Source organism: Phyllobates terribilis, unplaced genomic scaffold, assembly GCF_046119375.1.
Source record: "Phyllobates terribilis strain yellow unplaced genomic scaffold, ASM4611937v1 Scaffold_4__5_contigs__length_816908805, whole genome shotgun sequence".
Classification (NCBI taxonomy): Eukaryota; Metazoa; Chordata; class Amphibia; order Anura; family Dendrobatidae; genus Phyllobates; species Phyllobates terribilis.
The window spans coordinates 757849117-757873851 of NW_027362764.1; the positions used below are offsets into that span (position 1 = coordinate 757849117).

At 41.7% G+C, this 24735-nt stretch overlaps 1 protein-coding gene across 2 annotated transcripts in view; it reads right to left on the bottom strand.

Moving 5' to 3' along the window:
- Window positions 1–24735, bottom strand: part of ADCY8 (adenylate cyclase 8) — a 395464-nt gene that overhangs the window by 138384 nt on the left and 232345 nt on the right. For both annotated transcript variants that reach the window (XM_073679897.1, XM_073679896.1), the window contains exon 4: window positions 13579–13690. In XM_073679897.1, coding sequence (XP_073535998.1) covers window positions 13579–13690 — 112 coding nt within the window. The remainder of the gene's footprint in view (window positions 1–13578; window positions 13691–24735) is intronic.

Genomic DNA, 24735 nt, shown 5'->3' on the forward strand with positions numbered 1-24735 from the left:
TGCTGACCCCTTGGGTCAGGTACCCAGACATGGACTTGGGCTCTGTTCAGACTACTAGGTTCAGGATCCTCTGCAGAACAGTTACTGACATGGAGTCTCAGATAGGGTTGATTCAGAGGCTGGTAGGGCAGTCCTGATACATGGAATACTTGGATAGGTAAATGTTCAGACACTAGGGTCTTGGATACTGGTTCATGTACTGACCACATACGGACAGAGGGACGAGTTTCAGGAACTGGCCGCACTAGAACCAGGAACTACGGGTCCAGGACTGCCCACACAAGGACCATGGAATATGGGTTCAGGACTGGCCACACCAGGACTAGGGACTACGGGTTCAGGACTGGCCACACAAGGACCAGGGTACCTCACAACTTACTAGTTCTGCTACACACTAACGTTGCTTCGGCACCTCCCTTTTTGGAAGGGTGCCTTTTAAACAAGTTGCCTCCCAACTCTTGGCTGAGGGCCATTTTGCAGGTGCACATGCTGGCCCTTTAAGGACAGGACAGCACGAGCGCGCACTGGGCACATCGATGGGAACTAGACCAGGAAGCAGGGGGTATGCCGAGGGACACGCCTAGCAATGGGGAAATGGGGAGGTAACAACATGGCCGCAGCACTAAGTCTATCGGCATCCCTGCATGGAGGCGGAAGGAAAGCCATGCGGGGACGCCGGCAGTGGTGTTACAAAAGCTTGGTGTTTATGTCCACCTTTCTTGAGATAATTTTCCACCACATTGCATACTTTTACCTACTAAAATTGACCTTATCTGGAATCATTAGCTCCTTCCACCTAGTAGCAAAAGGGAATGGGAATAGGTAGGACTTGGTCTCCCTCTTTCTTATTGCGCGGGTTAACTATGCACTTCATTACTGGTCATTAATTACACAAGGAAAGAGCCGCACAGGACCGAGCTCATGTAATTAGTGAACATCGTTTTTTTTTTTCTAGGGACACCCTTGTAATAGGGCGTGTGAAAATGGTATGTCGTAGCCACGAAACACCATGAAGCAGTTAAAAAAAACCCCTATAATTGTGCATAAATCTGCACGGTGAACGTGGGTGTAAATTATGCCGTTATTGTGTAACATTCAAGACTAGGATAAGTGTCGATGTGAGTGATAAATGATATGTAGTGATTCGTCAGGTGACGGGTGTCAAAATAAAAGTGGCAAATCTATGGGCTTCAAAAAAGCGCGGGTCCCCGCGGAGGAATGGGTAACTAGTTTACGATAAAGCAGCGGGGATGAGTCACTTGCTAATATGTTAAAACCAGGATTGTTTTGCATGTAAGTAAATGTCAAGTTGACAGTTTACACAGACGCGTAGTGGAAGGATGGGGCATAAAAAGTCAGATAGAAGATCACACACAAATCTCTTATTAACTTGTGCCAACCAGACAGCTGATGTGGGCAGAATGTGGGGGCGCCGACAGCAAGAACAGCAACTGACGCAGGCACCAAACCGACTATATATACACACAGATACAGCGCGGGTATGACGCCGAAGTGTGCCGAGCTTACAACAACAAGCTAGGTCATGACTATAATGGAGCAATTAAGTCACACATCAATTACTATGGATGGGGACAGGCGAACACACCAGGGGTATGGGAACGGTGAAGAAAAACTTCAATCAGGGATGTCAAACTCAAACACACAGAGGGGCCAAAATGAAAAACTTGGACAAAGTCGCGGGTCAACCATGATATTTATTAAAAAAAAAAAAAAAAATCTCTACAATTGAGGAAGTTTTTCCTTATCATCAAATATAACAATCGATGAACTTTTTCACATGGAAACAAACTTAAAGGGGTTCTCCCAAGAACAAAGTACATTTTAATTAACAGTAATGGAATAATAGAATATGTTATGTTAAAACACATATGGCACAATGGGATCATTTAAATATGTAATAACAAAGGATAAATAATATAGATAATAAAGTATGATGCCAACAAAAGTGCCCCCCCCAAACACAGTATGACACCCCCACAGTGAATTCTTCAACAAGCACAGTATCCTCCATATCATCAGCATAATGGCCCCACATAGTCGTTCATACAGTATAATGGCCCCACATAGTCCTCCATACAGTATAATGGCCCCACATAGTCCTCCATACAGTATAATGGGTGCCACATAATCCTCCATATAGTACAATGGGCCCCACATAGTCCTCTATACAGAATAATGGCCTCACATAGTCCTCCATACAGAATAATGGGCCCCACATAGTCCTCCATACAGTATAATGGCCCCACATAGTCCTCCATACAGTATAATGGTCCCACATAGTCCTCCATACAGTACAATGGTCCCACATAGTCCTCCTTACAGAATAATGGGCCCCACATAGTCCTCCATACAGAATAATGGCCCCACATAGTCCTCCATACAGTATTATGGGTACCACATAATCCTCCATACAGTATAATGAGCCCCACATAGTCCTCCTTACAGAATAATGGGTCCCACATAGTCCTCCATACAGTATTATTGGCACCACATAGTCCTCCATACAGAATAATGGGCCCCACATAGTCCTCCATACAGTATTATGGGCACAACATAGTCCTCCATACAATATAATGGGCCCCACATAGTCCTCCATACAGTATTATGGGCACAACATAGTCCTCCATACAATATAATGGGCTCCAAATAGTCCTCCACAGAGTATAATAGACACCACATAGTCCTCCATACAGTATAATGGGACCCACATAGTACTCCACAGAGTATAATAGACACCACATAGTCCTCCATACAGTATAATGGGCCCCACATAGTACTCCACAGAGTATAATAGACACCACATAGTCCACCATACAGTATTATGGGTACCACATAATCCTCCATACAGTATAATGAGCCCCACATAGTCCTCCTTACAGAATAATGGGCCCCACATAGTCCTCCATACAGTATTATTGTCACCACATAGTCCTCCATACAGAATAATGGGCCCCACATAGTCCTCCATACAGTATTATGGGCACCACATAGTTTTCCATACAGTATCATGGGCCCCACATAGTCCTCCATACAGAATGGCCCCACATAGTCCTCCATACAGTATAATGGCCCCACATTAAAAAATAAATAAATACTCACCTCTCCCAGGTCCCCCGCTGCTCTGGTCTCGGCCGCAAGTGCTCTGAAGCTCTTCAGATTTGGCCCTTGGGCCAGAGTTTGACGTGTGTGGTCTAAATGAAAACTTTTAAATTCCCTGGAAAATGTTTCAATCACTATTTGGTCATAGTGATTTCCTGTAATGCTCCTAAATTGCTTCTATGGGGCAATTATGGACAAGTCCAGGGAAGTTATCTTCTCACTCACGCTTACCTGAGTATGGTCTGCAGCATAAAAATCGTCTGTAAACCATCCCTGGCCAAACTGGTATCTGACCAGTATATGGTCACTATAGTGCGGTATCATTGGGAATACTGATGCTCGTATGATGGTGCTTGTAATACTTATCTCCCCCAACTGTTACCAGCGCCAGATTCAGAACAGTAAAGGCACCAGACGAAAACATTGGTGGAGGCCCAGCTTACACAAGATGATCTAGGCATAGGTTCTAGATTACAAGTGAATGCTAGGATTGTAAGATGGAAAAGTTGATAGATAGATAGATAGATAGATAGATAGATGAATGTATCTACTATATAATCGGCCTATCCCGTCTGTCTGTCCAGGAAATCCCGCGTCGCTGATTGGTCCGGCCGCGGCCAATCAGCGACGCGGGATTTCAGAACAAGATGGCGGCCGTTAGCGGCTCATCTGCCGCACGGAGGTCAGCGGCGATGCAGCCGGGAGATGACCACTCGCAGCAGAAGTACCCCGACTGGCGGCCTAGGCGGCGCCGCTCCCCGGTCCTCCCTTCACCGGTGCTAGCCGGTCATCTCCCGGCTGCTCGCAGCGGAAGTACCCGCACAGGCAGCGCCGCTCCCCGATCCTCACTAACACGGTTCGCTGATTGGTCGCGGCAGTGACCAATCAGCGATATTGGTGCCAAATTTAAATACCGCTCTGCTGATTGGTCGTGGCCGCCAGCTGCAACCAATCAGCGATTTTGGCGCCAAATTTAAAAACGCTCTCCGGCCAATTGGCGCCGGATGTGACCCCCGGCTGCAGCTGGCTCTTGCTTCCGCTTATGTCACGACTATTTGCGGCTGCAGCCAAGGGGTCTCCTGTTTCGCGTTCCACGGTGAATGATGGACAGTGGGCGGGGTTATCCCCCATCCCGTCACACCCGGCATCCACCACACGCGAATTCATTCACAGAGCGCGCTGTGGATGCTGGGTGTGACACGATGGGGGATAACCCCGCACACAGCCTGTCATTCACCGTGGTAAGCGGAACAGGAGACCCCTGGCTGCAGCCGCAAATAGTCATGATGTAAGCGGAAGCAAGAGCCAGCTGCAGCCGGGGGAATTACGTGCTGGCTGTGCGTGGTCAGCGATGTTGTCACAAGCAGTATTGACAACATGACGTAATTACAGAATTCATTAGGGGCCCCGGGGGGATACACTGGGGGGTTAATTTAAAGTAGTGCACAACCCATTTAAGCACTGCTTCGCTGATTAGTCGCGCCCGGTCGGCCGCACACATATTCTAGAATACCCGATGCGGTAGAATTGGGCCACCATCTAGTAAATAGATAAGGGAATCAATTTGATGCAAATTTAATTCTTAGGAATTTTGAACAATGTACAATTCCTTTTGTGTGAATCATCTGAAATGCCTACCGCTATTTTACACATAGCGTCGACTAAAGAAGAGTCAATTGACCGCCGGCAGGCTTCCCCATAATGCCTTGAAGCTATCAAGTCACATGGTATAGCAATGCAAATCAGAAGGGGCTATTGTAGCCGGTATAAAAGCAGAAGTAGGGAATGCAGCAGCCATTTTGTGGTGAATCTGGATAGCGAGAGGACGTCACAGCTCACAACTTAGTAACAGAGATAGGGAGAAAAAGCCATAAAACACTGAAGAAACTGTACAGATAGTGTGTGACAGCATAGCAGTGAAGATTAGTATTTGAGGAAAAGAGATTATTGGGGTATGCATTTTTCAGGGCAATTGGAGGGTTTGGAGTGTTTTCGATTTGCAGCGAATAAAATTTCCTTGGGAAAATTTGTCACATCTGGCAAATTCGAATGTCAAAAGAGTGGCTCATCTCTAATAGATGGACGGATGTGTGATAGATAAATAATAGAAAGATAGATCGATCTATCTATCGATCTTAGGCAGGAGGAAGATGGTTGTGGTCCCCTAGGTCTCCAACTGGGTAGAAGTCCTAGGATGCCTCTTTTGCCCACCGATTGTGACTTTGCTCTTCTATCCCCACTTACTTTACTGAGCATTGCAGAAGGATACAAACAGGCAAAAGAAGTGGTTAAGAACGATAATAGATCGCTGCCAAGATTTTAGGAACATTCACTCCAGAAATATGACATTTTTTTTAATATGCATGAAATCAAGCAAAGTCTACATTCCCTTTATAGCCTTTTGGAATTTGCAAAGTTAAAACATGCAGGCAGTAAAAGAACATAGAAGAAACAATCATGTAAATTCATGTCACGATAAATGATTGGCTTATCTGAATGTCATTCTTGCCTATGCCAAGATTCCAATTAGCTGCAAATGTGGGAGTTAAACCAGACAGAGATGAAGCCCAGTGATTGAGACATTGATTTTGCCTCCGAGAAGTTCTTCCTTCATTCCTTAAGGTCAGATGATAATCTTTGTTCTACGGCTTTTGTCTGCAAAATACTATTTTCAGATTTTGCTGGGAACTAGATGAGACCTATTCTATGGAGGGATCTGGTAAATGTTAATAACTTGGACAGGATTTCACAACGGGCTGGAGTGCAACTGCTATGTCTGTAACCTCTCTGGCTATACCTCACAACACTGAAAGTTAGGAAAGAAGGACACAGACTGCACTACGCGAAGAGCGTCACCTCAAGTTTTATTTTGCTCAGTACTTTATAAGTAGCAGAAATCTTGCTCCTAGTGAAACCATTAGTGTTCCCATACAGTACGATTCCCTTTTCATTGCCCTCATAGTGCCCTCACATACAGGGTGATGCCCCTAGTGCCCTCACACAAGTATCATACCCTCACAGTGTTGGCCACACAGTATGATACCCCAACAGTGCACACACACAGTGTGATTCTTAGAGTGGCCTGTACACACAGTATGATGTCCCCATAATCCTCCCACACAGTATGATGCCCCCCACACAGTATGATGCCCCCCACACAGTATGATGAAGTCAGTGTATGTCATACATTATAATGCCCCATAATACACCACACACAATATAATGTCCCCATAATCCTCCCACACAGTATGATGAAGCCAGTGTATATCACAAGTTATAATGCACCTCACCACACACAGTATGATGTCCCCATAATCCTCCCACACATTATGATGCCCCCCACACAGTATGATGAAGTCAGTGTATGTCATACATTATAATGCCCCATAATACACCACACACAATATAATGTCCCCATAATCCTCCCACACGGTATGATGAAGCCAGTGTATATCACAAGTTATAATGCACCTCACCACACACAGTATGATGTCCCCATAATCTCCCCACACACAGTATGATGCCCCCACACAATATGATGCAGTCAGTGTCTCACACAGGATAATGCCCCTTAACCTCCGCAAACACAGTATGATGACCCCCCACGCAAGCATCTCACTTGCCAGTGTTCCCTACTTCTCCAATACTGACCTGGTCTCTGCTAGGTTTCCTGACCCATCATTATCTTTCACTACATATGTGTCTTGGGGATACAGATAAGATGCAGTTGGGACATATTCCCGACCTCTTAAGACACAGGAAAGCTCCCCAAATTCAGGAATGTCCTGCTTGATCTGGGACGGTTGGGAGACATGCCTACAGCTACAGGCCTGGAGCAGCAGCTCTGAAAGTCCCATACCTTACAGTTTATTTCATGCCGCCATGTCCCAGACTGCAGGACAATGTCTAGACTTTCAGACACATATAAAAGACAATATTATGGGAAAATGGTGAACGTTTGGTGGTTGGTTTGCGTGTAGAGGACATTGTAAAGTTTTAGCTACATTCTGAACTTACGGTAAATCATATTATTAATTAAGTCAATTGATTTGTTTCAGTTTCCGTGATCTGTTACGTCTTCATCAGATATACGGTAAAACCTAAGGACATAAAAGGCAGCGACTACAGGCCGATCACGTTATCATTGATGACTGTCTGCCTCGATGTCCTGCTGAAGAAGGACATAATATCATTTGCTCTATTTTTAAATGTATTTGTGGCTTCACAAAAAAATAGAATTTAATACAGTGGAAAAAAATATGTTTCAAGGTCAAGTTAAGTGCAATTATAATTAATAAAAACTGTAATAATGATGATGTGGCAATATACTCAGTATGCCTGCTACAGTACTAAGGGAAAGAAAGAAAGAAAGAAAGAAAGAAAGAAAGAAAGAAAGAAAGAAAGAAAGAAAGAGAGAGAAAGATGCAAAGAAGTAAAAAGAAAGGAAAAAAACAGAAAAGAGAAAAAAAAAAGGAAGAGAAAGAAAGAGAAATAAAGAAATTAAGAAAAAAGAAAGAAGGAAAAAAAGAAAGAAGTAAAAAAAGAAGGAAATAAATAAGTAAAAGGAGAAAAAAAGCAGGAAAGAGGAAAAAAATAAAAAAGAAAGAAAAAAAAAAGAAATAAAGAAAGAAGGAAGGAAAAAAAGAAAGAAGGAAAGAAAGAAGTAAAAAGAAAGAAAGAAAGAAGTAAAAAGAAAAAAAAATCAGGAAAGAGAAAAAAAGGAAAGAAAGCAAGAAAAAAAGAAAAGTGAAAAAGAAAACAGGAAAGAAAGGCAGAAAGGAATGAGTGTGATTGGTCAAATGCATCTAAAATAAAGGAATATTGCAGGTATTCATCTTCAGTACACAACTTCAGCGCAGAGTAATATGTTTCCATGGCTACAGACTACAAACAAACTCAGTGTAGTCTGCGATCTATTCATACAGTTGACAGCTTAGCAAGAGTGTAAAGCAAAAAGAAGCTAGTGTGACTACAGCATTAAAGGGATTGTCCGGTCCAAACTGATAAGTCTGCAGTCACTCTGTGTGACTGAAGACTTATGAATCCCCTCAGCGGGGATTTGCAGGTTTCAGATCTGGGACCGGAGGGTATATATGAGTTATACATACCCCCGGCCTGTGGGAACGGCTTTGCTCTCTATACACTTGTATTGAGCCGAAGTCGCGCCCCATCTAGTGATGTGACCAGCCAGTGCGTGTGGGCGACTAGAGGGCACGGCTTCACTCCATACAAGCATATGAAAAGCGAGGCCGCACCCACTGGCCAGGGATATGTATAACTCATACATACTCTGTTGGTCTCGGGTCTGAAATCATGCCCTGGGGGGATTCATTAGTCTGCAGTCACACAGAGTGACTGCAGCCTTATCGGTTTGGACCGGGCACCCCCTTTAACGTTTCATTTCATGACTAGGTAAAGAAAATCCAGTAGGCACATCCTGAGCTGCATTTAAAAGGCTACTTGTTACTGTTCACACTGCACAGTCAGTGATGAGAACAATCTAGCCTTTCATAAGTCTTGGTCGGTCACCTGAACTCCTGGTCCAGATGAATTAGATCCCAAGGTATTGAAATAGATAGCAGAGAAAATTGCAGAACCACTAGCCAGAATCTTTGAAAAATCCTGAAGAACAGGAGAAGTCCCCGAAGACTGGAGAAGGGTAAATGTTGTCCCTATCTTCAAAAAAACAAAGAAGAAGGAGCCAGGAAATTACAGGCCAGTGAGCATTACTTTTATACCAGGAAAGATCTTTGAACAAATTATTAAACAGAATGTGTGTAAGTACTTGGATAAGAATACAGTAATTAACCAGAGCCAGCATGGGTTTGTAAAAAACAAGTCATGCCAAACTAATCTAATTTCCTTCTATGATGGAATCACTGACTTGGTGGATTAGGAAAATGTGGCAGATATCTAGACTTCAGCAAATCATTTGATAAAGTATCTCATACTAACCTTATTGAAAAAAAATAACAAAATATGGGATTGACAAGGCTACGGTCAGGTGGATTCATAACTAGCTCAGTAATCATACTCAGAGTGGTAATAAATAATTGCACATCCAATTGAAAGAGTGATTCAATTGGGGCACCACAAGGCTCTGTCCTGGGCCCTGTGTTGGTCAACATTTTTATAAATGATCTAGAAAAGGGAACTGAAGGTAAACTAATCAAATTTGTAGACGATGCAAAGCTAGAAGGGATAGCTAACACTAGAGAAGACAGAGAAATGATTCAGAAAGATCTAGATAAGCTTGAACAATAGGCAGAGACTAATAGGATGGTATTTAACAAGGAGAAATGCAAGGTTCTACATCTGGGCAAGAAAAACGAGAATTACATCTACAGAATGGGAGGAATACAACTAAGCAACAGTACATGTGAAAAAGACTTAGGTATACTAATAGATCACAGACTGCACATGAGTCAACAGTGTGATGCAGCAGCAAAAAAGGCAAATACAGCCCTGGGATGTATTAAGAGAAGCATACAGTCTAGATCACGTGAAGTAATTATCCCCCCTACTCCTCCTTGGCCAGACCTCATCTGGAATACTGTGTCCAGCTCTGGGTGCCACATTTTAAAAAAGACATTGAAAAACTGGAGCAAGTTCAGAAAAGAGTTACCAGAATGGTGAGCGGACTGCAAACTATGTCCTACGAGGAATGGTTACAGGATCTGGGAATGTTTTGCTTCCAAAAGAGAAGGCTAAGAGGAGACTTAATAGCTGTCTACAAATATCTGAAGGGTTGTCACACTGTAGAGGGATCAGATTTATTGTCATTTGCACATGAAACCACCAGAAGCAATGGGATGAAACTGAATGGGAGAAGATACAGATTAGATATTAGAAAAAACTTTTTGACAGCGAGGGTGATCAATGAGTGGAACAGGCTGCCACGAGAGGTGGTGAGTTCTCTATCAATGGACGTCTTCAAACAGAGGCTGGACAGACATCTGTCTGAGATAGTTTAGTGAATCTTGCTTTAAGCAGGGGGTTGGACCAGATGACCCAGGAGGTCCCTTCCAACTCTACCATTCTATGATTCTATGATTCCAGCAATGTACTGCACCGTAAAAAAAGCAGAATTGTGAACACAGCTTGGGATGTGACTATAGCAAAGCAAATATGGTCCTGAAAGCCTTCAATGATGTCCAGACAGCTATTCCTCACTAAAAATGCTATTAATGCTTTTATTTCACCGCCCCCCTTCACTGCATCACACATGAATCTGACTCTCCATTATCACTAATGACAAGATTTTACATACAAACCCCTGGGAAGCGACATTCATCTATTATCCCCTACTGAGTCAGCACGCAATGCAAAATCCTGCTGATCCCTCCGTCAGGGAGATTGATGAAAAAAGCACAGCGGCGTCAAATGTCCGTGTCACACAACAAGTCAGTCACTTGTTTAATGAATGAACTTCATGTCTACAGTGACACAGAGCAGAAGCTTCCGTGACATGGTATCAGTGACACCAGGCAATAACCTGACAACCACTATACAAGCAAGAAGCTTACAGGAAACCCAATAACCTGTCTGCTCCTATCCACTGCTGCAATGATCGGCCAGGGCTATGTATAATTTATAAAGGTGGTGTAAAGTTAAAGAGCTAGTCCAAAAGGCCACCATTATGTGCATGTATTGATCCAGAACTGCTAACAGGATAGTCACATAAGACTCACAAATATAATCATGACTCAGCTATACTGTACTGTATTTTGGAGGGATCAACAGTATAACTGTCTTCATACTAGTTTATAACTAAAAAGAAAGTAATACAGTGTGCTATACAAAAAAAGATGAAGGGATGTACGAGAATATAACTACTAAAATACCGCTACTATGTACAAGAATATAACTACTATAATACTGCCCCCTATATACAAGAATATAACTACTATAATACTGCTCCTATGTACAAGAATATAACTACTATAATACTGCTCCTATGTACAAGAATACAACTACTATAATACTGCCCCTATGTACAAGAATATAACTACTATAATACTGACCCTATGTACAAGAATATAACTACTATAATACTGCCCCCTATGTACAAGAATATATCTACTAAAATACTGCTCCTATGTACAAGAATATAACTACTATAATACTGCTCCTATGTATAAGAATATAACTACTATAATACTGCCCCCTATGTACAAGAATATAATTACTATAATACTGGCTCTATGTACAAGAATATAACTACTAAAATACTGCCCCTATGTTTACAAGAATATAACTACTATAATACTGCTCCTATGTATAAGAATATAACTACTATAATACTGCCCCCTATGTACAAGAATATAATTACTATAATACTGGCTCTATGTACAAGAATATAACTACTAAAATACTGCCCCTATGTACAAGAATATAACTACTATAATACTGCCCCCTATGTAAAAGAATATAATTACTATAATACTGGCTCTATGTACAAGAATATAACTACTAAAATACTGCTCCTATGTACAAGAATATAACTACTATAATACTGCCCCCTATATACAAGAATATAACTACTATAATACTGCCCCTATGTACAAGAATATAACTACTATAATACTGCTCCTATGTACAAGAATATAACTACTATAATACTGCTCCTATGTACAAGAATATAACTACTATAATACTGCTCCTATATACAAGAATATAACTACTATAATACTGCCCCTATGTACAAGAATATATCTATTATAATACTGCCCTTATGTACAAGAATATATCTATTATAATACTGGCCCCTATGTACAAGAATATAACTACTATAATACTGCTCCTATGTATAAGAATATAACTACTATAATACTGCCCCCTATGTACAAGAATATAATTACTATAATACTGGCTCTATGTACAAGAATATAACTACTAAAATACTGCTCCCTATATACAAGAATATAACTACTATAATACTGCCCCTATGTACAAGAATATAACTACTATAATACTGCCCCCTATGTACAAGAATATAACTACTATAATACTGCTCCTATGTACAAGAATATAACTACTATAATACTGCCCCCTATATACAAGAATATAACTACTATAATACTGCCCCTATGTACAAGAATATAACTACTATAATACTGCTCCTATGTACAAGAATATAACTACTATAATACTGCTCCTATGTACAAGAATATAACTACTATAATACTGCTCCCATGTACAAGAATATAACTACTATAATACTGCTCCCATGTACAAGAATATAACTACTATAATACTGCTCCTATGTACAAGAATATAACTACTATAATACTGCTCCTATGTACAAGAATATAACTACTATAATACTGCTCCTATGTACAAGAATATAACTACTATAATACTGCTCCTATGTACAAGAATATAACTACTATAATACTGCTCCCATGTACAAGAATATAACTACTATAATACTGCTCCCATGTACAAGAATATAACTACTATAATACTGCTCCTATGTACAAGAATATAACTACTATAATACTGCTCCTATGTACAAGAATATAACTACTATAATACTGCTCCTATGTACAAGAATATAACTACTATAATACTGCCGCTATGTACAAGAATATAACTACTATAATACTGCTCCTATGTACAAGAATATAACTACTATAATACTGCTCCTATGTACAAGAATATAACTACTATAATACTGCTCCTATGTACAAGAATATAACTACAATAATACTGCTCCTATGTACAAGAATATAACTACTATAATACTGCTCCCATGTACAAGAATATAACTACTATAATACTGCTCCCATGTACAAGAATATAACTACTATAATACTGCTCCTATGTACAAGAATATAACTACTATAATACTGCTCCTATGTACAAGAATATAACTACTATAATACTGCTCCTATGTACAAGAATATAACTACTATAATACTGCTCCCATGTACAAGAATATAACTACTATAATACTGCTCCCATGTACAAGAATATAACTACTATAATACTGCTCCTATGTACAAGAATATAACTACTATAATACTGCTCCTATGTACAAGAATATAACTACTATAATACTGCCGCTATGTACAAGAATATAACTACTATAATACTGCTCCTATGTACAAGAATATAACTACTATAATACTGCCCCCTATGTACAGGAATATAACTACTATAATACTGCTCCTATGTACAAGAATATAACTACTATAATACTGCTCCTATGTACAAGAATATAACTACTATAATACTGCCCCTATGTACAAGAATATATCTATTATAATACTGCTCCCCATTGATACAAATATGGACATGGATAAGTAGGAGACATTGAGATTAGATTGGAGTAAGTGTATCTCCTGAATGTCCACTTTAGCCGTTCTCCTTATGGTCACTCATTCGTTTAATCATAAAATCCCATCGCGATGATCTCTCCGTGAGTAAAAACAACCAGTGCATTCTATAACTCACATGTGCTAGGCGATCAAACCTCGCAAAGAGTTCATTTAACATTCGGACTAGTTCTTGTGCTGATAAGGTGGTGGACAGGTTGGTAAATCCCTTCACATCTGCAAAAAGAATGCTGCAAAGAAAAGAGATAAAGAAATACAAAGTCACTAACAGTCAGCAAGTACATGTGACGCATCATTATCACCCTCCAATATGAGGGAATGATCCCTAGAAAATAACAATCATTGAATTGTTTCTCTGCAGAGAATATACAGTATAAGTCTAAGCAATATAAATGTGCTTATTACAATGGATGGTTCATTAAGTAATACAAGATGGAGCAATGTTCAGCAAAGTCAGAGCGAACATTATTTTTTGTTAGCAGCTTTAGTGTGAAGGTAATGGGGAAGGTTCTGGGCAGAGGACTCCATCCTTTAAAGAGATTCTCCAGGAATTGAAAAAATAAATAACTAAAGGAAACATCCTAGAATGTTAGAACAGGTGCTTGTGAGAATGAGTCGTAAGTAGCAAGCTCCACTGTTGTGACCTGAAAATAACCTATACCACGTATTGTCATTCAGATAGATAGGGTGGTCCGCAGTGGAAACAGCCCCTTCTTTTGGTATCTCCAGTATTAGCTGTGAGGAACCTCTTCATACCTGAGCACTCCTGGTATCTCTAGTGTTAGATCAGACAGACATGGTGGACAGCAGTGTGAGCAGCCTCTTCTTACCTCAGCACTTTTGATATCTCCAGTGTTAGATCAGATAGACATGGTGGACAGCAGTGTGAGCAGCCTCTTCTTACCTCAGCACTCCTGGTATCTCCAGTATTAGATTAGATAGACAGGGTGAATAGTTGTGTGAGCAGCCTCTTCTTACCTCAGTACTCCTGGTATCTCCAGTATTAGATTAGATAGACAGGGTGGATAGTTGTGTGAGCAGCCTCTTCTTACCTCAGCACTCCTGGTATCTCCAGTATTAGATTAGATAGACAGGGTGGGCAGCAGTGTGAGCAGCCTCTTCTTACCTCAGCACTCCTGGTATCTCCAGTATTAGATTAGATAGACAGGGTGAATAGTTGTGTGAGCAGCCTCTTCTTACCTCAGTACTCCTGGTATCTCCAGTATTAGATTAGATAGACAGGGTGGATAGTTGTGTGAGCAGCCTCTTCTTACCTCAGCACTCCTGGTATCTCCAGTATTAGATTAGATAGACAGGGTGGATAGTTGTGTGAGCAGCCTCTTCTTACTTGAGCATTCCCGGTATCTCCAGTATTAGATTAGATAGACAGGCTGGACAGCAGTGTGAACAGCCTCTTCTTACCTCAGCACTTTTGATGTCTCCAGTGTTAGATCAGATAGACATGGTGGACAGCAGCATAAGCAGCCTCTTTTACCTCAGCACTCCTGATATGTCCAGTATTAAATCAGATACACATGGTGGGCAGCAGTGGAAGCAACTTCCTGTTACCTTAGTACTCCTGATATATCCAGTAGTAGATCAGACAGGGAATACAGCTGTGTGAACAGCCTCTTCTTACCTCAGCACTGCCAAAGCACATTTACATGGGTAATGTACAAACCAGGAAGACAAATACCTGAACTTGACAGGTCCATGTTCAAACTAGGGCAAGCCCTTCCCTGACCCTGGTCTGTCACTGCCTGACTGCAGAGATTGACACCCTAAGCTAACACAATGGCACCCCCACTTGATGGTGGCTTACCCTGTATGTCCTTAGCAGCTCCTAGCAGCATTCCCTAAGGAGAAAAGGAATCACACACAAAGGAACTGAAACCAACACAAACTAGAGCACAGTGAGTGAATCCAACAAAGTTTCAACCAGCAGGAAACACCAGTAGGGTAGTTATTTTAAACTGCACCCGAAAGGTGATAGGACAGACAAACAGAGTAAATGGAAATTTCCTCTTACCCAAAACCGACAGAAACAAAGATAACAGAACTAAAACACCCAGCGAAGGTGTATCAGTTGTGGCTCAATGGAAAGATACACAGACCACTGAACACATAATCAAGAGTTCAAATCTATAAGCATGAAAGTGGGTAGCAGTGGAAGCAGCCTCTTCTTACTTTTGCACTCCTGGTATCTCCAGTATTACACCAGGCTGGACAAGCAACATGAGCAGTCTCTACTTACCTCAGCACCCATGGTATCTCCAGTATTAGATCAGCTAGACAGGGTGGACCACCATGTGAGCAGTCATTTCTTACCTCAGCACTCCTGATATGTTAAGTATTAGATCAGATAGACAGGGTAGGCAGCAGAGTGCATAGCCTCTTCATACCTAATTACTTCTAGTATCTCCAGTATTATACAAGAGGGGTTAGACAGCAGTGTGAGCAGCCTCTTTTTACAGCACCGCTGGTATCTCCAGTATTAGATCAGAAAGACAGGGTGAACAGCAATGTAAGCAGCCTCTTCTTACCTCAGTATTCCTGGTATCTCCAATATGAGATCACATAGACGGGGTGAACTGCAGTGTGAGCAGCCTCTTCTTACATCAGCACTCCTGGCATCTTCAGTATTAGATCAGACAGACAGGGTGGACAGCCGTGGAAGCAGCCTCTTCTTATCTCAGAATCCCTACTATCACCAGTATGAGATCAGTTAGACAGGGTAGACTGCAATGTGAGCAGCCTCTTCTTACGTTTGCACTCCTGGTATCTCCAGAATTAGATCAGATACACAGGGTGGACAGCAGTGGAAGCAACTTCTTCTAATCTCAGTACTCCTGATATCTCCAGTATTAGATCAGAAAGGATGGACAGCAATGTGAACAGCTTCTTCTTACCTCGGCACTCCTAGTAGCTCCAGTATTAGATCACACCATGTGGACAGCAGTGTAAACAGCCTCTTCTTACCTCAGCAACCCTTGCATTTCCAATATTACATCAGGATATCCATTTAGAGCCCACCTTCCTACACATGAAAAGAGGGACAGAGCTTCCTACTGCCCCCGCTCACAGGACCCTGTCCTTTTAGGACAGGATTTTGTCAATTTAACAAGGCAGCAACCATTTTAATTCTATAGCTATTACCTCCTTATACAAAACTATTGTGATTTTCCAATTAAAAGCATTTAGAAATGTAATTATAATGATATTTCCTTTAGTTATTTTTTTTTCTATTCCCAGAGAGTCCCTTTAAAGCCCATATGATTTTATATGACAGTCATGAGTGATATATGCCCCTACAACAATTGTGCTTTTTAACAGGCACTTTGGTTATTTACATTCTCGGGAACTGCTATGGGTACTTTAATGGTTGTCACTAATGTTGACTCTTCATGAGACAACTTTAAATCTTCCACACTGTTTGTTAGCCAGCGTTTCAGATTCCCGAATGTCGGATAACTCGGCGAGATATGAAGTAAAACATGTCCAACGTAAATTCCTTCATAACAGACATATTTGCACTTTAGGTGCTTTAGAACAATTTAGGACCTGTAATTGAATTCATAAATGTTCAAGAAGCAAACAGTTTAAAGCTCTAACAGTGGTGGTCATCCAGGCTCTTGTCACGCCAGGTGTGGGAAAGACTAGTCCAACTCAGAGGGAAAGGGAGCCCAGACACTAGGGAAAGGGGGGAAGTGGAAACCTCCTAGTCTGGTCTAGTGTCACCCTGTCTCAACTACTGTACCTATATTTCCTCTTCAGAAATCGCCACACGCATGCCTCGCCCTATCTTTCCCTGTCGTATGGCTAAGGCTAGGGATGGGAGAAGATGAGCACTAGTCGATCTCCACTAAACTATATAGATAACAAGGGTGGACAAACAGTGGGAGATTGCTTAGCTTTAGACTACTCCAAATATGCACTCGGCCTCAAGCTCCAGAGTGGACGAAGTACTGCTCTTGCTAAGCCTTCACAAGTAATAATAATAATAATAATAATCTCTATTTATATAGCGCCAACATATTCCGCAGCGCTTTACAATTCAGAGGTTCATATACAACAGTCATATGTAACATAGCTAAAGATAATACAATAATTAAAGCAAAAATAATGACGACCCTGCTCGTAAGATCTTACGATCTACAATAAGGTGGGGGTGACACAAAGTACAGGGGCTTATTTACAATGACGGTCCAGCCATCCTGAGGGGATGAGGGATAGATAAAGGCTGCATGAGCTCATCACCAGCCAGTATTTGTAGTGCTTTTGGGTTCGGTGGAGTTTGATGGAGACTTATACTTGGAGAAATAATGAATGGGCTATAAAAATATAAAAGGACTTTTATTAGGGAACGTGATAGGCCATCCTAAACAGGTGTGTTTTTAGTGAGCGCCTAAAACTGTGTAAGTTGTGGTTCGTCCTAATTTCTTGGGGTAGAGCATTAAAAAAAAATAGGTGCAGCTCGGGAGAAGTCTTGGAGCCGGAAGATACGGATTAGTGCGGATGTTAGTCGAAAGTCTCTTGCGGAGCGTAGAGAACGGGTAAGCCGATAAACAGAAATGAGGGAGGAGATGTAGGTGGGTGCCGCACAGCAGAAATGAATATCACAGGCACCTCCTTCTCAGACACACCAGATATTTATACACCCAAGCCAGAGAGCTAATTAGCCAGAGGGAGGTCGACACTGGGTCCTAAAGACAGCCTCTCATCTAAGAAGATGTCTGTAATGCCAAACACAGAGATTTCCTGCAACCAACGGCAGGGCGACTGTCTGTCACTTCTGACATACCCGTGACAGAAGTCATACATGATAATGATACATATTCCACAGTTATGTTGCCTTTTGACAGGCACTTTGATATTTGCATATTTGGGAACTGCCATGGGAACTATAATATCAAATCTTGCTGCTTATGTTATTGAAACAATCCCTTTAAAGCTCCTACAGTGATGGTCATTCACGCTACTGAACGGTAAATTTTACTTAGTTATGGAGTGATACTAACACTATTTTTGACGGGTACTTTGGTCATTTGCATTATTGGGAACCTCTATGGGTTCTCTAATCTCAGATATTCATTCATTATAAGGAAACCTCTTTAAAGGTACCACAGAAGCAGTTATTCATTTTTTTTAAGGAGACTGGAAGGCTTTTGTGACTAGATAGGAAAAAATGTATGCCCTTCCACCCTACTGCTCGAATATAGCCTTTTTTTTAGGTATCTGGGAATTGAATAGGAACAGCTTTTTTCGACATTCGCGTTACCTACTTCAGAGGAACCAGATATAAATAGGAGACAGTAACTTGTCTTTAGAGGATGACTCAGAGATTTGTTTCTACTCGGAATTTATTTTTGGGGTAAATTTTCAAACCTTGCAGAGCAGAATATAATGTGCTTAACAGAAGTGACAGTTAAATAATACGTAAAGTGCAGAGCCATAAAATCGAAATCTAGTCTATTGTGCACTGTCTTTTATTTGGATTCATTTTTTGTCCTTGAATTTACTAGCAAGAAAAAAAAAAATTAATGTGAATGAAAATGACGTAAATACATTACATTACTGGATTATAAGAGGAGGACTGTAAATTGCCACAATGTACTGTGAACAGACAATAGAGTGTTGTAGTCTGCCATTTACAAGCTGTCACTCTCAGACTATGAAAACCAATAAAACTGGTGATTTTGACGGTCCATACTCCAGCTAAACACAACAGGCCATGTATGAACACCTTAGCCAAATGCCAAACTCTGTTTAAAGACCAGTTGTTTTTGGGGGTCATAAAACCCATAAATACCTCCCACATATCTTCCTTATTTTCACATGGGAATGACCTCTTTGATAAAGTGATGACAAGGCTTTGGTACATGGTACCAATAAGGGTTCAGTAGACTGTCTTCTGTTGGCTACCTACTACCTGTACCCTGTCCATGGTCCTCCAATTGTTGGTTGTATACTAGTACGGAAGTATATTTTTTCTTTTTTTTCCCTTACATGGCTGCCTTTTGGGCTAAAATAATTTTGCACCATTTTGTTTTTGTGGATTCCCAGTTAACCCATCCTTCAACCAGCAATAGATAGTGTAACAAAGAGGCTGTAGATTGCAAACGGAGCAAAATGTTGAATGAAAGCCAATTACAAAAATGGTTTTTAGCCAAAAATGCACTCATTTAAGTAAAAAAAAATGTTCCCAAAGTTGAGGAGTATCCCAATAAAATAGACTAATAGCTAGTGATGAGCTAGTGATGAGCAAGCACTAAAATGCTCGGGTGCTCATTGTATGAGTTGAGCAAATTGGAATACTCAGGTGCTCGGACCGAGTAACGAGCCCAATGTAAGTCTATGGGAAACTCAAGCATTTTTCCGGAGGGTTCCCTCGGCAGTCTGCAGAGGGCCTAAAAATTGCCCAAATCGATGGGAACAGTGCTCAAATGACATGTGAACAGCATGGGGAAGACCCCTGGAAGCATTTCTGACACTCAGGTCACTGCTGTCAACAAAGTTGTCAGATGTATTACGCCACTTTTATGGGCTCACAATAAAACATACAAAAACAAAACCCAAATTGATTTTCTTGGGAAATATGTTAAGGAACATCCTTTCCAGGGTATTGACTTGTATATAAGGCAAAATAAATAACCGAAAACAAAAATACTCCTGCACACCTTGGGCTATGTTCACAAGTAGCGTTTTTGATGCGTTTTTGCACTTTTGCATTGATTTCAACCAAGACAAATGCATTCACCAGGAAATGTCATTTTAACATTTTACAACCTCATCTGGCCATGTGGTGTGTGCGACATGATCAGACACATCCTGTTTCATTAATGATGGACAGACTCTGAAAGTCACAAAGCCTATTTTTATAGGGCCATCAGGCAGCCCTTACTATTCTTAAAGGGCCAGCCGTCGGCCCTCGCTATTGTTGGAGAGCCATCAGTCGGCTATGCTTTGTTGTTCCCATTATTAACGAGTGGGTCTCCTATACTGTTATTGCGTATGCAGTGACTGCAATGGCTGGCAAAAATTTTGAGGAACTCCAATGCCCCTTGCAAGAGACGTAGAGGCCGGAGGGCCTCCTGAAAACAATGTTCCCATAATTAGGAAGTGCGTCTCCCATACTGTTTGCCTATGCAGTGAAGCAACGACTGCCAAAAATTTGGAGGAACTCCAACGTCCCTTGCAAAAGACGTAGATATGTTGATATGGTACATATGGTGGTGATATGGTGGTGGAGGATGAGGATGTGGAGAAGGGGGAGGACAAGAGCAAATATACAAAATCAGGAAGCATAATAATAAGAATAATAATCTTTTTATTTATATAGCGCAAACATATTCCGCAGCGCTTTACAATTCAGACAGTTTACAGACATTATGGGCACTGTCCCCAATGGGGCTCACAATCTAGATTCCCTATCAGTATGTCTTTGGAGTGTGGGAGGAAACCGGAGGAAACCCACACAAACACGGGGAGAACATACAAACTCCTTGCAGATGTTGTCCTTGGTGGGATTTTAACCCAGGACCCCAGCGCTGCAAGGCTGCAGTGCTAACCACTGAGCCACCGTGCTGCCCAGCATATACCCATGTCTGGGTGTGAAGACAGAGGTGCATGGGAATAGAGTTAGACCTCCCAAAAAAAGACTCTGTATTTGAGTTTATGTTATGCTGCTAACATTCGGTGGTGTTGAGAAGTCTGGCGCAATCCAGCCCTTGTTTGGACAACGCGAGGGTCATGGGAAAGGCAGCGTAACATAAACTCAGCCATGCGTGCCAGACTGCTAATAGGCAAGACTTCCGTGTCCTCACCAAAAGGATGACTGACCATGCTCTCCTCCTCATCCTCCTCCCTGTCCTGAGGCCATCCACGCTGAACAGAGAGTATGCCAGTTGTGCAGGTAGTACCATCTATATTGCAGGAAACTAGCTCCTGCTCTTCCTCCTCCTCTTCCTCATTGTCACCCAATCCACGTTGGGATGAGATGAGGCTGGGCTATGTGGAATCACCCTGTATGGTTCCTTGCTCCATCTCATCGTGCTCCACCTGCAATGCATCCTCTTTAATTGTGAGCAAAGAGCATTTCAGAAGACAGAGAAGCGGGATGGTGACGCTAATTATGGCGTCATCACCACTCAACATCTTGGTGCAGTCCCCAAAGTTTTTGATGATGGTACATATGTCTGACATCCATGTCCACTCCTGAGGTCTTATGTGTGGAGTCTGACCTGAATACCGACAGCCTTGTTGATGCTGGTACTCAATAACTGCCCTCTTCTGCTCACAAATCCTTCCCAACATCTGCAATGTAGAGTTGAGTTCCAACGCGTGGGGACATCGCAGATCAGTCGGTGAGCTGGAAGCTGCAAACGCTGCTGAAGCACGGCAATGTCGGCGGAAACTGTAGCTGACTTTCCAAAATGGGCACACAGGCGGCGTACTTTGACAAGCAGATCCAGGTAGGGTTTGAGAAACGCACAACAGCAGAAGAAGCAGTGGTGTCACCCGCAGACACTGTTTCTGGACCCTGGGGTTCGGCCCAGTTAGTCGGATGCTTTGCTGCTATGTGCCTGATCATTCTGGTGGTGGTCAGGCTGCTTGTTTTGCTACCCCTGCTGATGCTGGTCTGGCAGGTGGTGCAAATGGCCTTTTTGGGGTTATCAGCAGAGTCTTTAAAAAATAACCAGACTCGGGAAGACCTAACAGTTGTACTGGCAACTTCCGTTGTGTTGGCGTTACGAGGAACGCTTTTCTGCCTTGTGTCTGCAGCCACCACGCTGCTTCTTCCTGTCTGTTGTGGTGCTACGCCTCCCTCCCCCTGTGTGCTGCTGTGAGGCCAGCCAATCACTGTAATGCCCACAACCAACATGGCTACGGCATTACAGTGCATGGCAGGCAATCCCTGCATGTTCATTGGCTCTCTAACGAGCGCCAAACATGCAGGGAGGGGACCCGAGCTCCCGCCTGAGCAATCAGGAAATACTCGCCGAGCGCTGATCTCGTCGAGCACAGTGATTCTCGGGCAGTGGCGAGCACGTTCGCTCATCACTACTAATAGCCTATCTTTTGTCTAATAGATTAGGTGTTCAAATGGTAGGACCTAAATTTTTTCCAAAAGAGAACCAGAAAAGTAAGAGATGGCCATGATCTCCTACCTGTTGGCTTTCAAGGGTATTCCATCCCTTGATCACAGGAGATGTCATGAATATTTGTCTGTATTTTTCTGTAGTAGTCCCACCAATGGGACCCTTAATCAGTTGGGTTAATGGGGATTCCTAAACTCAAGCAGTTAGGAACAAAAAATGGGGAGAGCAAGGCTCGCTGTAAGAACAGAGCTCTCTCGGCTGTTTGTGGTGCCATTTTTGCATTGCAGATCTCTTGTGGAACTACCTGGTGCCCATCAAAAAGAATGAACATAGTTATTCTCAACACTTTCTGATCGATGGGGGGTCTGACCGCTGGGATCCGCATTGATCCCAAGATTGGGGCTCTGAAATGCCCCATCAAAAAGAAAATTTGGCCACACATACATGCCACTGCTCAATTCATTCTCTATAGTATGGCTGTAGAAAGCCGAGAGCTGCACTTCATAAAGTATGAATGGAGTGGTGGCATGAGTGTGCGGTCACATGCTCATTTTGGCAGATAGATACGAAGATAAATAAGTAAGGCAACACCAACCCATTCTGTTTGTGGATGCACCAAGGAAGGCACCTAGGAAATTACCAACCTCCTCAATCAACTGATAAAAATTGAGGCACTTTGCACTTTATTTTTGGAGTGCCGCCATTTTCACAATAGATAGATCATCAGATCAAAAGCTAATTTGATAGAAATTGAATTAGAATAGCATTTTTAAAAATTTTGAACAATTTGCAATTCCTTTTGCGCGAATCATCTAAAACGCCTGCCGATATTTAACACATTGCGTCAGGTAAAGAAGGATCAAATGACATCCGGCGGGCTGCCCCCATAATACCTTGAAACTTTCAAATCACATGGTATAGCACTGCCAATCAGGAGGGGCTATCGTAAGCCTGTATAAAAGCAGAGGTAGGGAATGCAGCAGCCATTTTGTGGTGAATCTGGATAGCGAAATGACGTCACAACTCACAACTTAGCAACAGAGATAGGGAAAAAAAGCCATAAAACACTGAAGAAACTGTACAGATAGTGTGTGACAGCACAGCAGTGAAGATTAGTATTGGAGGAAAAGAGAATAGTGTGATAGGCATTTTTTCAGGGCAATTAGAGGATTTCGATTTGCAGCAAATAAAATTTCCTGGGAAAATTTGAATGTGAAAAGATTTGCTCATTTTTAATAGATAAATATGTGATAGATAGATAGATAATAGATAGATATGTGATAGATAGATAATAGATAGATATGAGATAGATAGATAGATAGATATGTCATAGATAGATAGATAATAGATAGATATGAGATAGATAGATAGATAGATATGTGATAGATAGATAGATAATAGATAGATATGAGATAGATAGACGCCATTAACAAAATGTATTTCATTAAGTTTTCAGGAAAACTATAAGGGAATAGCATCAACTGTATGCGCCACTTGTTGCACAGTGCACCCAATAATCTTTTTGTATGAACTATCTAGAACGTTCTGTGGAGTGCACGGAACATAATGTGGTTGATTTTACTAATAAAGTGCTGTACGGTCAGATAAAGGTAATATATTCCGCCAGAGACGCACACGTGCAGAGGTTTGTGCAGCCACAATCATGGTTGTAGTTATGGAGGTAGAGCCCATGACCATCCGACATTGATCTATAGATTACGGTAATTGCTGCACTAAGTCCAATAAAGAATAAATTCAGCTTCAATGAAGCCGACGCACTCGTCACTCCGGGCGGCGAGGTCCAGGACGCCGATGAGATTTATATTCTGCTGTCAATACACAACCCCAATTCCCGAAAAAGTTGGGACGCTGTAAAAAATGTAACATTCACAGCAGAACATAGAACAGATCAGAAGTTGAATGTTGGACAATTTTCCATTTAATCTAAAAAATTAACTCATTAGAAATTCCGAGTTCCAGCTGTTTTGGAACTGGGGTTGTAAATTAATATAGAAAAAAGAACACCCTTAAATTTTGTGAAGGACTCCCAATTTCTCACAAAACAAGTTCAGCAGGCATCCTACGATAGGCTACACTTCGCTTCACAACCATTGGGTGGTCACATACAGGCCAAACATCTCCCGGCAGATTGAGGCAAAATTGTTTTTTGTTTTTTT